The sequence below is a fragment of the Megalops cyprinoides genome, chromosome 6 (genome assembly GCF_013368585.1).
Source record: "Megalops cyprinoides isolate fMegCyp1 chromosome 6, fMegCyp1.pri, whole genome shotgun sequence".
NCBI lineage: Eukaryota > Metazoa > Chordata > Actinopteri > Elopiformes > Megalopidae > Megalops > Megalops cyprinoides.
The window spans coordinates 35,054,563-35,070,768 of NC_050588.1; the positions used below are offsets into that span (position 1 = coordinate 35,054,563).

The 16,206-nt window shown below is 44.1% G+C and overlaps 1 protein-coding gene across 1 annotated transcript; it reads left to right on the forward strand.

Moving 5' to 3' along the window:
* The first annotated feature begins 463 nt into the window (after positions 1–463).
* ncoa5 (nuclear receptor coactivator 5) lies at positions 464–13,465 on the forward strand. The gene is made up of 11 exons (XM_036530350.1): positions 464–1,407; positions 2,857–2,964; positions 5,791–5,854; positions 7,369–7,599; positions 7,863–7,972; positions 8,060–8,189; positions 9,024–9,223; positions 9,641–9,845; positions 9,963–10,054; positions 10,730–10,829; positions 11,073–13,465. The coding sequence occupies exons 1-11, from the start codon at positions 1,245–1,247 to the stop codon at positions 11,572–11,574; spliced, it is 1,905 nt and encodes a 634-aa protein (XP_036386243.1). The 5' UTR covers positions 464–1,244; the 3' UTR covers positions 11,575–13,465.
* The last annotated feature ends 2,741 nt before the right edge of the window (positions 13,466–16,206 follow it).

The following is a 16,206-nucleotide window of genomic DNA, read 5'->3' on the forward strand; positions in this document are numbered from 1 at the left end:
CTCCCACAACAGAGTATGGTTTGGAGGATGACCGATGAACGGCCAGGAAATCTGCGTTACGCGACTTTTCCTTTGACTGGTTAATAAAAATCTGAACCACGAAGCGGATGACGAATTAAGTTGGTGTGCGGGGTCAGGCGGGGGCGCATGACATTCTTGAAACGTACTGGATACCATCAACAGTTTTTGGAGGCAAGTGCTCGGACGAATGAGCCCCACTGCAGCGAACGGTCGGGTGTGGAAGTTTTCATACGCTCATAAGTCCACTGCGCTTGCCCACATTCACCAGGGCATTATGCGATCAGACGGGACGAAGAATCGCTGAGGAGACGATGCTCTACCCCTACATTTCCCACCATTCAGTTGCGCTGGAGGTCAGGGAAGATACTTGTCTTGCTGTACGAGCGATTAAGGCATTTGCTGAAATGCGTTATTTCCAGGTTAAGGCGTGCGAGAAATCATCGTGGAGCGGTCCAAGTGCGCGCGGTAGCCTTATGGTCTCGGTTCGCATGGTTAAAAAAACGTTTTGAAATGGCGGTGTATGTGCTTTTACCGACGTCTCTGTAAATATCCAGCTGTCTAAAAACATGTAAAATTGTAACATGTGTAATTCTCTCTGAATAAGAGCGTCTGCTGTGCAGATACAATTCAACTACTTTGGTGGGTAGGGATTTGCCGCGATGGTAAGGAGCAGGGTTCGTAACCTGGAGGTGTCCGGTTCAACAGTATAAATGGATAAAATGTACAAATTGTACGCTATGCAGTTAGCTGTAGATAGGATCATCTGTATAGAAAACGTAATATTTGTTACTTCCCGCTTCAGGTATTTCCACCTGGAGCAAAGGTGTTAAACTCCCAGAATCAAGTCTTTTCTGGTTTGTACCTATGTATGGGAATTTTATACTATTGAAATAAATCTGTAAGAAATCCTATCCACGAACGTTATGAATTTACTTGGAAACGATTTCAGAAACCAGTAAAACCAAACACACGTGTCTCATTTTTTTCCCACATCCCTTAAAAGAATGTTCTGTTTAACTGTTTTGTGATTTTTTTCCCCCCTGTTGAGACATTTTATGTATGGGATTTCTCTTTTCTTCCTTTCTGTTGACGCAACGACATTTTTAGGACCTGGGATCATACACACATACACACAAACACAGACAAAAAAAATAAGCACTAATTTGATATAGCCAAGTGCAAGCACCGCCAAGCACTAAGCTCGAGCCAAATATAGTGGCAGCATGTCTCGCAGAAGAAGCCGAAGCGGGAGTCCCTCTCACCACACCACCAACAGCAATGACCCCCGCGACCTGGAGAGGAGGATTTTTGTGGGCAATTTACCGACAACCCTCATGGACAGGAAGGACATGGAGGATCTGTTCAGTTCATATGGGAAGATACATGGTTAGTAGTCGACACACGCAAGTTTACTTGAGTACAATAAAAAAATCCATTTGAATGTTTTAATTTCATTGTGGTTTTTGGGTGTTCAAAGTTGTAGTTGAATACTCCTCACCACTACATGTGATGTGTGCAGCTGTACTTTTCCTGGTGGCATGCGAATGCCCCCAGATCATTGAACGAAGTGTATAAACTCATCCCTTCCTCCCCATTTTTAACTTTGGTCTGTTGCATAATCCTTAAGACAACTTGTTTTCAGTTGGTCAGTTAACCCTTTGGGCCCTACAGTTACATATTGTCCATGTGCTTTGTCTGCTTTGAGTGATTGTTCTTTTTAACTAACTGGGGGCCAGCAAGCTTAAAGCGTAGCAGTGAATGCCCCCAACTTTCCCAGTTGCATTTTCGATGTCAGCCCAGATCCATTGTAAGTCTGAGGTCCTTTGTGTCCGACCTTTAGTAACAAACTGCTGAAAGTTTTGAATATCTTCTGATTCTTAAATTTGCTTCTGCAACTGCCAGATTCATTTCTGATCACTGAAAAATGAACTTTTACAGAGATGCAAGGTTTTGACAAAACTCATTGTGGCTGAATTCAATTAGGGCTGTGGTGTCCAAGATGTGAGCACCTCCTGTAATCTTTTTTTTCCCCCAAAAGCACCATACTGCAGCTTCCACATTTTCCTCTTAGAATTTATTCTCAGCTTTTTCTTACCCAGTTGTGACCATTTTCAAAAGCTGTGTGTGTTCTCAGCTTTGAACGTTTAACTGAATTGTGAATGCTTCAATATGTAATTCCTTCAAAAGCATGAAAAAAATACAGAATCTAATTCAGTTGTCATCTGTCATTTTAATGTAGTCATCTGAGCAATACAATACTAACAGTGTCACTTCAGTAATCCCTGTTTGGGTAATCCCTACTTAAACCATGTTAAGGAGAGGCAATGCATAAATCATTCAGTTGCAAATTCAGAATATGCTGAAATATTTTCATTGACAGTCTTAGTGTAGAAGAGGCTTACCTCTATTTAATAGAAATTTTGCATTAAAACCCCCTGACTTATTGACAGTCTATCAAGTTTTTCCCTGAACAGAGTGAATATATTATCTCAGAGGTTCATTTAAGCATTTAAAAATGAAAGAAGGATTAAAAAATGGCCATTGAGTAGGCATTGTAGTAATAGTTTACCCTGGGGATATTTGACACATTTCTTGTAAAAAGTAAGATACACCATTTGAGCGCTAGTGTCTGGTTTCTGTTACCAGGACCAGTAGGAAAAATGGTAAACAGGATAGAAACCAGGCCGGATACCGCAGGGGCTCAAAGGGTTAATACAAGTTCAGAGGCCCTAAATTGCACTGAAAAGAATGTAATCTGGTGTAGAAATACTTGAACTATTTCAGACGCGGATGTCTTGCAGATGAACAACAAAAACCAAATGTTCCTTTTTCCAGCCCTGTCCATGTTCCGCGGGTATGGATTTGTGCAGTTTGAGCGAGCTGAGGAGGCGGAGGCTGCAAAGGCGGGACAAAATGGCCGCTTTTATAGAGGTTATAAACTAGGTAAGACTCCACTGGCGTAGGGCTGACTGCCCGGTGAACGGCGCTCGCCACCGAGAAGCAGAAACCTGTGGTGAATATTGCACACCTGAACCTGTCATCAGCCATTGCACATTGGAGCCTGCAATGGCGGGTGTCCCTAAAGGCCTAAGTTCAGCTCGGTACTCAGAGGGTACTGTGAGCGTGGTCATCCTGTGTAGTACTGCCTAATAGTAATACTCCCAGTGGTTACCCTGACAGCATTCAGCTGTGCAGTTTCTCATTTTCTTTCATAGCAGGCCACTGATTTCAGGTTTTCAGGAGTGCAGTTCCATTCAGACCTCAGACAGCATTGTCATGCCCTTGAGATAATTACTGTCAGTAATGGCATGATCATTCATTTTTAGGATAAAATTATATAAGTAATTAACTGGTTTGTGAATGTCTGTAAACAAAGTATGCAAACCTTAAGTGTCAGGTTATTAGTTGAACCTTTATTTCAGTAATGCATTCTGAGCTGGATGGTTGTGCTCCTGGGCTTTTAAGTGCAGAGGTGGTGGCAAGGCTGGGGTGCTATCCTGACAACTGAAGGTTTATTGATATAGATTTGTAGATGGATATGATATGCATGTGGTGTAGTCAGAAAGTATCCATGCACAAGCTGTGTTGAGAGTTCCTCCAAATTGCCTGGGTGACAAGGGTTTAGGGCCCATTGTCCAGTCAATCCCATTTGCTGCTTGATATTCACCATTTATCTTACTGGCAAGATTTAAACAGAAGCCTGTCCTTTGCTGCCACAAGCATGTAGCTCTGCCAGATTTATGTTTCTGACAATGGGCTCATCTCCTTAGACAAATTGCCACATCTGTAAGCACAGACCCCCAGCAAGGGCATGGAGCAGCACCTCGTCTTTGTGGTTGATTACAGAGTCAGGACGGTACATTCTTTTATGTCCGTTAATGTACTCCATGCCTGTCGTGTGTGCTGATGTCACACTGCCTTTGTGTTTGCATGCCTTTGCAAAGTTTTTGTTTTCAAGAAGTATAAGAGGGTGTCAAACCTCATCAACCTTCATGTGTGATTCTGTAAAAAAAAAAATAAATATCAGCTCTTTTCCCTTTTGCAAATTTCTCTGGGTTGCCTATAGTGAAGAGACCCTTAAAGATTCAGCTTGGATTGGAGTCATGGTGCTTCTGCTGTGCTGCAGATCTGCTCGCATTTGCTTATGCTTTCATATGTTCCCATTTCTGAGTTCTTTTTGAGAAATATGACATGAAAGTTTTAGGCTCTTAGCTTCATTTTGTCATAATTAACACCGTTTAAGTGGCAGTATAAAATTGTAAATCCAGACTAGTTATGAACTGATGTCATTTGGCATTTTATACCGGCTAGAGGACCTTACTGATGGGCAGTGATGTTACGGGATGATTACCCCCACAGTACCCCTGAAAGATATAAAATGAAACCATTAGGTGCATGAAATTTCATATCAAATGGTGTTGTTCAGCAGAAATATTCCTTACCATTTCCTCCTTTAATTCAGTTTCCCAAAAGTTCCTCTTAATAGCCACTGGCAGTGAAGAAGGTAAATGTTTCAGTGATTCTACAAAGGTTGCGTTTGACCCTCATTGCTTGAGTTTTTGTTTGCAGTATCAGTTAAGGGGCTTTACTTACAAGATGGCTCATGGCCCATATGTCCATTAAAATGGGTGCAGAAACTAGCATAAAATGCTGTTTAGTGTTATGTGAATTGGAGCTCTTGATGTGCATATTCCAGAGTCCTGGAATGCAAAGAGAATGATTATCACAACTCTGTCTAATCAAACCGCTTGTTCATTTGCTGTGGATGCAGCTCAAAATCCTTCTTTCCTTTAGGAGTCTAGTGATAAGGCGTGCATTATTTGGCAGACGACATTCCTAATTGCGCACCAGGTTGTGAAGGATAGATGCAAGTGCAACACAATAAACAGGAAGTTATATGTAAGAACAGTAACAGCATTAATTCACAGCATTTTAGTTGTTTAATCACCTAGCAGTCTCACAGAATGAAGATGCTCGACAGTAATAATAATTATAAAAACTCTGCTGCTGCATTTTCGGATGAATTTTTCACCACTACTGAAACCAGAGGCTTTTTCTTAGCATTTGCATTATTCTGGGGCTCCTTTACCTCATTTACTGTGTATTTATTTTGGTCACATTGTGAGAACACACCCTGACCCTGGGGGAAAATCGCTCATTTGTGATCTCCAATATACAAATATTTTCTGTAAATATTAGCTGGAAGTAGAAGTTGCAGGGGCTTGTAAATGGAGTGATTTGACAAACCTGTGTCTCAGCAGAGGAGATGGTTAGACAACTGCTAATTTGGAGAGATTGTCCAGATGGCAGGTTGACACGTCTCAGCGGGTTATTTCGCTACGCCTAGGCAGTGTTGCAAATTGATGTCATCGGTGTCAGCAGGCCTTGAACTGCTTCATTTCTCCTCATTGAAAATTTTAAATCCATTTTCTTGTCAGAGGAAGGACTTTGAAAAAGCCAACTTGCAAAAAACTGGTTTCCATGTTTAACGGCTATCCATTTAAATGAAGAAATCTTTATCTTTGAACTGAACTACAGTTATATGTGTTGGTAAATCCGCACAAATTTATTCTTGTTCATTTCATGTGACATTTATCTCTTTTGGGAAGCAATTTTTCTTGAGCTCCTTATTTGAGTTCATTCTTAGGATCGTTAAATCATGCGCGATGTTAAAATCCATGCCTCCAGAAAATTTTCGCCTTTTTAAAAGCTTTTTTTTTTTTTTTTGATTAATTGATATGTTGAACGTTTGGATTGGTTTGTTTTCAGATGTAAATATGGCAGCGGAGCGGCGACAGAATAAGGCTCAGTCCAGGCAGAGCCCCCCACGAAGGTAATGTAACGCTGATGCGCTGACTGGCTGTGAAGAAGTGACCTTTCAACTCCCGGTAAAACCTTTTGACTCCCTGACGCTTTTGGTTTTCGTCCGGGTTCACAAAATCGAGGACGTCGTGTTAGGTGGTCGGCGGCACAAAAAGGACGCGACTTTTTGGTTGTTCGGTTTCGTACTCTCATCTTTCAAAAAAAACCACTTGCTGCAATAAAAGTCAAAATATTCACATTGATTTTATTTCTTTGGTATCCTTGTCTCTGAGAGGTATTTTACACCTACATTTTCTTCTCTCCTTACTCTTCGCTATGAATACCTTGAGCCTGGAATGATTTCCCTCTACCATTTCATTTGAAATGGTCTTTCACTTACACTTCAAATAATGTTTTACTGCATCACGCATAACGTGTGATGCTTATTGCGTCCTACGATCCTCTATAAATGTTGAGACTCTTGATAGGCAATAAATAAAAATGTGAAAATGTATTTTGTGTGTGGAAATGAATGTGTTTTTTTTTTTGTTCATTTCCTTATTCAAATTTATTTCTTCATTGCGTGCACCAAAAATGTTTGCGTGGGAAACTGGCGGTTTGTTTGCATATATGACATGAAGGCTTTTAAAATCCACTTGGAAAAGGTAAATCTGTGCCACAGATTCTGCAGTTATTGCTGCAATTATATGTACGTCAAAGCTTACATCACAATTTTCTGATTCTTACCTCAAAAAAATGTAGCTTAAGGTTTAACACACCAATAATCAAAACTGTACTTTGAGATTTTTTTCCCTCAGTACTTCTCAGGAGGAGGTTAAAATTCCTTGCTCTGGATAAGGGGGTTTGTGACCATTTCCAAAATGCGATCATTTTTCTTCATTTCTTTACACGCGCAATTAAAATGTTTACTGACTTGTGTGGTTTAAAGATGCTACCCGCTTTGATTTGTAAAGTATAAAAGCGTTTCAGTATTGCGTTGGGGGTTGGGGAGTTATCGCAGTGCGGTTCAAACATTGTTAAAATATGCTAGCGGAATCACTGGAGTTTCCGAAGAAAGTCACAAGGCATACGCAGTTTGAAGCGGAGAGAATGTGCACTCTGCTTCCCTATGGGACTTGTAGTTTTGAGAAGACTCGACTCACGGTGGTGGCTACAGTGGTTCTGTGTGTTCCACTGAAGGGGCGCTACCAGAAACCTGACAACGGATTTATAATCATTCATATTTATTTCCATGCGTTCATGTCAAGAAGGAATTTGTGAAAATCGCATCCTCATTTTGCGTGGATTTTTATGTTCTGTGTTTTCGTAGGCCCAATCTTTGACTTGCTTCGGTCTGTTTGCGTACCAACATGCGCGTATTTCACTGACCGTCATCATCTGACCAGCGCACTGACCGCATAATTTGTGAACAAAAGAAATTGTCGAAATCCTGTCAAGAAAGCACAAAAAAAGAGTTTAGTGTTTGTCATCCCAGTTACATCCACTCTCTGTCCTCCTGGCTGATGGTGCCTTGTGTCTCTCCAGGAACCCGTACGGCGGATATGGGGACGGCAGAGAGCCCCGCACCCGCTCTCGCTCGCCCATGCACGCCAGGGACTCCCGCGACCACAGGGACACCCGCGACATGCGGGAGCCGGGCCGCGAGCCCAGGCCCGGCCACCCGCGCGACCATGACCCGCGAGACCCCAACTTCGACAGGTACCGAGAGGGAAGAGACAAGGACCCGAGGGGAGACCCCCGCGACCAGGGCTTCAGGTGAGGGACCAACAGAACAGCGACGTCCTCTGTGCTTCATTAACGTTGGGGTGGTGTTTAATTATCAGCACCGTTAGTCGATGTAGACTTTTATTTCCTTTTTTCCCTACTATGTGCTGTAGAGATGAAGGTAGATATTACTGCACGGAATGACAATTACTGAAAGCGAAAATGCCTGCATGGATATAAATTTGGGGTGGTGTTTAATAGTGTACATCCACCATCAGTACTGACATTTTTCCTTTTTCTGCTATCTGCTATAGAGATGAGGGTTATGATCGGTATTACCGCATGGATGACTATTACCGAAAGAAAGAGGATCCGTACATGGATCGTTACAGGGATCCCTGGAACGGCAGAAGGGAACCTGAAGGTAAGTGGAGAGACAGACCGGACGACTTTGTCGTTCATTTCTTTTTTGGTTGCGCTGAGTGCTGAGAGGCCTGCGTTCGGTTTCCAGATGACCGCCCGAGGGTGGAGGAGCGCCGGCGCAACGAGCTGTACAGACAGTACTACGAGGAGCTCCAGAGACGCTACGACTCGGAGCGCCCGGTCGACTGCTCCGTCATAGTGGTGAACAAGCAGCAAAAGTGAGTCTTTGCGCGCGTTAGCCGCACGGCGGTGGCTATGGATTAGCCTGCATTGTTTCTAGGCCCCCGGTTACAGTGGGGCTCGGTAACGTTGTGGACGATAGTGCATGGAATTGTCGGATGCAGATTATTAGCCAGTTTAAAGTATGGTGAGTGATTGTGATTGCACAGAGAATTACCAGCCCCTTTTCAGAAGTGGAATTTGCAGAAACTAGTTGTTACGGCTAACAGACTTTAAGGGTTCAGCTTAGCCTCATCCTTAGGGTCACTCAACAGAGGACAGCTGCAGTAAGACTTGAGACTGTGCTACGCTACGCTGTTGCTGTTTTTGAACAGAATCGGGAAACGGTCTACCTTTTTTCAGCTAGTTATTAAAGCTTTGAGACATTGTGCATGCTAGCTGACATTACCAAAAGGGAAACAAGGCAAAAAAATTGCAGCTAAAGGTTAATGTACAGATTCTGAGTGGTATGTGGGGAGACCTTGATGCCAGGAACAGAAGTACTCATTTCTGAAAGACAATGGAGAATCACTGGCGATTTCATGCTTAAGTTTCTGGTGGGTCATTATCCAAAATCCCTGTTCTTGCAGTGGCAAAAGAAGCTACTGTATCCTGGTTTTTATTCCATGTGATCTTAATTAGGTTTAATTCAGCTTTCAATTGATTACTTGTTTTCTTGTTTTAAGACCATTACCAGCTCTTAAATGGAGTGTATCTGTGAATACAGAAATGCACTGTTGATGGTGTTCGCATTTTAAGGTTTTCTCTGGTTAATGAAAGCACTCGGCATGTGCCGTGCGTGAACGGATTCCCTCCATTTCCCGCGCGCGCAGGGAGTACGCGGAGACGGTGGGCAGGAAGGTGCGTGACCTGGGCATGGTGGTGGACCTGATCTTCCTCAACACGGAGGTGTCGCTGACACAGGCGCTGGAGGACGTGGGCCGCGCGCGCACCCCCTTCGCCATCATCATTACCCAGCAGCACCAGGTGCACCGCTCCTGCACCGTCAACATCCTGTTCGGGACGCCCCAGGGTAGGACACCGTTTCACCCATTCTCATGTGGTCAAAACAGGCTTCACTTCCATGCGAGCATAGGGGATGTCTGCCTCCTCTCAGTAATATGAACAGTGAACTAATTTGCTGCTTTTGTTGTCTAGCTTGAGTTTATGAAATTTGGTGATTCTGATTTTTGATCTTTTCTGAAATGTCATGCCCATGCCAACCCGAAAACCTCACTTCAGCCATGAGTCTAAAATTGGGATTCCTAAGGCATCCATAAAGCGAGCCTGACCCATTAATCTCCATATTTGTAGTCTGTTGTATTTAATTGGCGTTTAAGGTCATTTGCCGCCTGCGTGCTGAAGATGGCAGCCCTTTCCGCAGCTGAAGGTTCGAGTCTTAATGAACCTCAGTAAGTTGACCTGCTGGTTCTGCGCACTGCCGTTTCAGAGCACCGCAACATGCCCATGCAGGATGCCATGGTGCTGGTGGCCCACAACTACGACCTGTTCAAGGCCGAGCACCGCGACAAGGAGCGCGAGGAGATCGCCAGGAAGGCCGCCAAGATGGCGGACGACGTGCTGATGAGGGAGCACGAGCGGGAGGGCCACCCCATCTCCCTCCAGCCCGCCATCACCCTGCTGGCCGAGGGCAGGTCAGATCACACACCCCCACCCCCGGGGTCCCGCCCGCGCTGCCTCTGGAAGCAGTAAACTTAAAGATGCCGGGTTTGTGGTGTGTTTGACGTTAACGGCACCTGGTTCGCCTTCAGGTACCTGACCCTGGAGGAGCTGGACGGGCTCATTGACTACCTGAGGGACAAACGGGAGAGAATGATCAGGGCCAGTGGCGATCCCCATGCAGGTATGCTCATATGCTAATGAGCTGAGTGGTGGTCACCTGACTATTGTACGTGTAATGCTATTTCCAGCATGATGTAGGGTAATTGTACATTTAGTTATATATGCTAAAGAGCAGCACTAATTATTGGTTATTACTTAGACACACAAAGGCAGCAATGTGGTGTAGTTCTAAGGAGCAGGGCTCATAACCGAGAGGTTGCTGGTTCGATTCCCTGCTTGGATGCTGCTGCCCAACTCACAGTTGCCTCAGTAACTATACACCTCTATGAATGGATAAAATTGTAACCCACATAAGTTGAGCTGGATAGGATTGTCTGCTAAATGATGATAATGGAATGAAATGTATATAAAACATATAAAAGATGAAGGGGGGGTGAGCATTAGGCTGTGCTTGCCTCACTTAAAGCTGTATGTGTGCTCATTACGGTGGCAGCTGTTCATTTCTACTCACTGCCTCATTCAGAATGACTTTTGGAATATGGAATACATTGTCCCCCATTGTCATTTTTGTTTGAAAGATTTCTAAAGGACTGCAAAGATCTTTTGTCGCTGCAAAGGAGAGTGTAGGCTAGGCTTGGAAGGAAAGCTTTTCATGAAAGTAGGATTGTGTCTGTTGGAGACGGCAACAGACTGACCCTCTCTCATGCTCTCCTTTTCTCTTTCTCTGATTGGACAGGATCTCACCCTCCTCCTTCTGCAGCGGGTCTCGAGGCCCCGCCCCCAGCCCAGACCCTGCCCACTGCGTCCCTCGCCACCCACGCCGCCCATCCCACTCACCCTGCTCATGCAGCTCACCCTGCTCATGCAGCTCACCCTACTCACCCTACTCACCCTACTCACCCTACTCACCCTACTCACCCTACTCACCCTACTCATCCCACTCATCCTACTCACCCCACTCACCCCGCTCACACACCCCACCCGACCCACACGGGCCACCCGACCCACTCCGCCCACTCCACCCACTCTGCCCACGTCACCCACGTCACCCACACCACCCACGCGGCCCACACCACCCTGGCCACCCACCTGCCCCCTCCACCAGCGTCCAACCCTGTGCCGCCCTCCAACCACCAGCAGGAGCTCCAGGCCAAGATCCTCAGCCTGTTCAACAGCGGGGCGGGGGCTCCTCCCACCAGCTCTGGCGTGCCCCCCCCAGCCCAGGGCGGCTACAGCTCCCCCATGGGCAGCCAGACGGCGGGCATGCCCCCCGCCCCCGCCCTCGCCCCTTCTGCCATCCCCAAAATGCCCCCGGCCTCCGCCCAGGGTCCCGGCATGATGAGCGCGCGGCCGGCCCTGCGCCCCCCGTCCATGGTACCCCCACAAGGACCGCAGCGGCCGGCAGCCACCGGGACCGGCATCAACTTCGACAACCCCAGTGTCCAGAAAGCTCTAGACACCCTCATTCAGAGCGGACCCTCCATCAATCACCTGGTGAACCCCGGGAGCTCTCCCGCCCCCCGGCCGGGGCAGGGGATGGGCCAGCCGCCCCCCATGGCACACTACCCCCGCCACTACTGATCACCCACTCCCACTGAAGGTCTTCAAACCCTTTTTAAATGTATGTTCCACCCCTCCTCCCTTGAAATGCACACGTAAGCCGAACTATTTTTTGGCTGTATTTGTAAATGCTTTTTAAAGACATTGCGTGGTTTTTTTCCCCAGCATGTTGAGTGCAGATCCTTTGTGTTGTTAACGTTTGAAAACATTTGTTGAAACCAGAGGCAGTTGTTTTTGCTTGTTAGTTAATGTGGTTGAAGAAACGCCTGCACAGCATGTGAGAAGAAAGCAGTGACTGATGTACCAGTTTCTCTGAGGCCGCCACCGGCTGAGCCGTGATCTGACCAGATCTGGTCTGACTGTTAGGATTAAGCTTTGGTAGCAATGTAAAATTGTTTTATACTGTCATCCGGACAATTGTAAATACTAGCAGAGTTCAATGTCACTGAAATAAACCTCTTTCCAGTTCCGTGTTTTGTCCTTTTGGTATAAGCTAAATATTATCACAGGAATTCAATTTGTGTGCTTAATATTACATTTTGGTAAAACTTTCCTATCAGATCATTTTGGAAAATGCATCAATATCAAATAAAGATCAGGACTTGTATAAAAGTCAGTGGTCTGAAACTGACTAAGTTATGTAGGCCATTTTGCATAGAGCCGTTGTTTGATACCAAAACATCTACAGAGTTCTGTAGTTTTTTCCATTTTGTGTGACTCGTGCCTCTGTGGGTTTCAGTCTTTTATTTGGACCGTTGAGCATGCAAAATATTGATTGCACCAGATTGTAAATATTGCATCAAGTTGAATATATGATTGTTGCAGAAAAACACATGGAAGTCTGCAAAGAAATAGGATTGTGGAACAACTTTTTTTTTTTTCATAACTTGGAATGGTTGGCATGTATGGTCAGATCTAGGATGTGGATTTTTACGACCCCCTCGGATTTCACAGCAGACTCATAGATAGGGCATTTATGGACTTAAGAATGCCTACAAATTTAACAGCTACAAAACTGTGTCCTAACTCTTAAGTAACCTACTGGATAACCACTGAGGGAGATGCCCGTAAATCACATTTCACACAAGTTCCCAGCCACAGAGCCACAGCAGAAAAGATGGCTGCATGTCATTGAAAGAGTCAGAACATTCCCCAGGACAAAATACCTTGTTTTTTATTGAACTTTTTGTTTTAAATTTTTTTTATAGAAAATACCTTGTAGTTTAAACCTGTTTTGCAGAACAACCTAAATGTTGCCCTTTTGAAAGGGTAGTAGAGGAGATGCACGCATTTGATTTTATAGGACAGGATATCGATGTACCAGGAAATTGGGTCACCAGATACCCTAGCTACGTTTTTGTGTCTGCAGACTGTCCGGAGAGAATACGTAGTTCGAGTTAAACTGCAAAATTGTCTTGAATAAAGGACTGCAATTTGTTGAAACCTAATTTGACCAACAGTGTTTTAATATGACATTATGTTTATACAGTTCTCTAACTGCTACGTTTTGTGTATGCGTGCTGGGACATAAAGCATTCTGAATAGGAAGGAGTAGGTTACCAGTAGTGTAGTTCAACTGAAAGAAAACACTCACAAGCACAGCTGTAATAAAATGATTTTAGTTTATTGCATTTTGTGCTGACAAATCTATAAAATGGTACGGGAACGCCAGAAGCCATAGATATATAAGCATTTGAAATGTAAGATAAAACTACAGCTTTTTTTTTCTTTGTAATATATCATCGAACACAATAGAGAATACATATTTCTATATCTCGAAAATATTCAACTTACACTGACACAAAAAATAAACAGCTAAGCACTAACTTTTATTGTATTTGATTTATTTACAGATGTCCCCTTGGCCCTGTCCCCTCGAGCATTAACAGGTGCACACATACATACACGCGCACACGTAACTGAGAAACACACTACAGAACACCTATACCTTGGGAAAGAGAACACAAAATTTTAGAATGTAAAACATCTACACATTTGTGATTGAGATATATCTCCCTAGATCTACATCCATCCCTGTTGAAACATTCATACAAAATGTGTTACACATCTGCAGTGGATTAAAGGTAAAACCCAAAGACTGCACCTCAGGCAGATTGAGTATTGCTTGCTCTCTTTGAGGGGTGCTCTGTTTCACGTTTTTTTTTTTTTTAAGGGAGAGGATTCTTTGGATAATAGTCTGTTGGGATTAAAGTACAGGTTGTCAAATAAATCCCTTTCATTCCTATGAGTGAACAAGGCCCCGCTGCCAACAATGAAACAGTCTTTTTTTAAAAAAAATTCTTTTTTCTAATCTTAAACAGCAGTGTGAATGCCATTATCCTCTGCACAGATTGATGTGGTGCTAGGCTCAATAGTTTGCTTTTTGTAGTATGGGATTAGTCATTTGGCACACATACCTCCAGTTGTATCAGTGGGCAGACTTCAAAATGAATCCACAAAAGAGCCTCAGTTTCAGCTCGCAAAACACCCAGGAGGTAAAGGGACGTATGAGACACCCTGTAGTTAAACAGCTAATCTTAAACTTAACTCTCTATTCAGATATACATTAAAAAACAAAGGTTGTTCCAACGAACACGTGCACTCACATATAAACGGGTGAAGGTCTGAGGGGGGAGGGGGAGGGAATGGTGGGGGTCTAGGTGCAGGATCAGGCAGGTGACGTCACACTCGTGGCCATGGGTGGGGTTGTGGTCTGAGGGACAGTGGAGACATGCTGGAAAGCTGAACAAGTGTACACCGCCCTCGGTGAAAGCAGCACTTGAATTCATACTGGAGTACTAATACTGTTCACAGGACCGCTCTACACACGGCCTTTTTTTTTTTTTAAAACCACATTACAGCAGGAAAAAAAAAGTGAAATACAAGTTAAAAACAGTTACGTGAAATGAATAAAAGTCAACACATTTGTATTCTTCATCATTTCCACGATTAGTTCTTTTCTGTGGGGAGCTAAAAATTTAGGATGAAGTAGCTGGAGGTGCAGCGTCTAAATTTAGTCTGTGTCTGCTGATCTGTTTTGTAAAGCTGATCCTTCAGTCACGCAGACTGCTAGTAAGATGTGAAGTGATTTTGCTCCTTGCTAAGATATTTGCTCAGTCTTCCCGCTCCACGTAGCAGCCAGGACAAAGCAGACTTCTTGAATCGCCCGTGTTTGCATAAACATTTCTTACCATGACTGGCAGTTCTAAATAACACCCAAAGACACGGACTGAGGAGAGAACTTCCCCGAGCTTCACAACTTTCCCTGTGTAACGCATTAAAACACTCGAAAGGGATTTGCTTGTGGGATCCCAGCTGAAGTGCAGTGTGTTCTTGAGAGGGCTAGGATGAATAGCTGCCTTTTTTGTCTATTTATTGTGTGTGAGTGTTGAGCCAAGACTGCTGGAAGCATGAAGGCCTGTTTGGAGCTGGGATTTCCATTGAGCAGTGTGGATGATGTCCCTCTCCCATCTGCCTCCTTACCAAAAACCCCAAGCATTTCCTACTTGAGTCAAACCTCAAATTTCAGAGGGTTTTTTATCCATTAGAATATTAATAATTTAAACACACCACTTTTAAACACAACTAAAATGACTTTGGTGATCTGCATCTAATGTCCAATGCAACCCATTGCATAATAACAAACACTGAAACACCTTTTTGTTGTAATATTTAACAATAAAGATCATAAAGGAATATGCCTGTAACTGATAAGTTTATTGATACTAAGTTCTCACCGATTGACCATTGAAAATTAAAAAAAAAATTGCCAAACACTGAAACCATTCATTGCTGCTCATCCAAAGTAAATTAAAAACCCAAACGAACAAACAGAAGAATAATACAACTTGAATGACAAATACCAGATGCCAAAGAGACACCATTATAGAATAAACTACTTCTACTTTGTCAGGACCATGTGCATGCATTGAGTTACACAACAAATCTGACTCGTGCTCTGCCAGAACTGCATCGGAGGCCTCTCCTGCCCTTGTTTGAGTCCCTCTGGACCAACACAAAGAGAGACGTGGACGGCCCTTAGTAATCACGGGGTGGACCTAGCAGGGACCTTTCGAACTAAGCAGACAAATTTCAGAGCCCTTTTTTTGCATCCAGTTAGAGAACGAGGACAAATCTGTTTTTTGCCCCATTACAGCCCGAAAAGAAAAAGGATGCTGATAAAAAAAGTAATATCAGTAATCAGTAATAGCAAAGAAATAAAGAAGAATATTAAGGACACAGAGGAACTGGGGGCTTTTCTGCTACAACTCTGTGACCACCCCCCCCCCCCCTTTCCCTGAAAGACTCAGAGATGGGTCTCATAAAAACTGTTCTGGAGGGAAACCATGAGTCTCCCCTGTGTAAGAAAGGGGAGAAATGGGAGGGAGTGTGTGCCCTTACTGACCTGTGCAGTTCCAGCAGAGGCCAGGTCAGAACTGGAAGCGCTTGTTTATATATAGTCTTTGATCAATACTCAGAATTATACCGCAATCACATGTAAGCACAGTGCTAGAGAATCAGGATGGGTGGGGGGGAGTTGGGAGGGGGGGGGGGGTGGGAGTGGGTGGAGTGTCACCATACAGCTAATGCTACAGAGCTAACTGAGAGATACTAGAATTCAGTAACAAGTACTATTACTTTAAAGTGTGCCAA

Coding starts and splice junctions, on each gene's coding strand:
- ncoa5 (XM_036530350.1), top strand. CDS start 1,245: ATGTCTCGCAGAAGAAGCCGAAGCGGGAGTCCCTCTCACCACACCACC. Junction 5,855..7,368: donor AGGCAGAGCCCCCCACGAAG/GTAATGTAACGC, acceptor GTGTCTCTCCAG/GAACCCGTACGGCGGATATG. Junction 8,190..9,023: donor GTGGTGAACAAGCAGCAAAA/GTGAGTCTTTGC, acceptor CCGCGCGCGCAG/GGAGTACGCGGAGACGGTGG.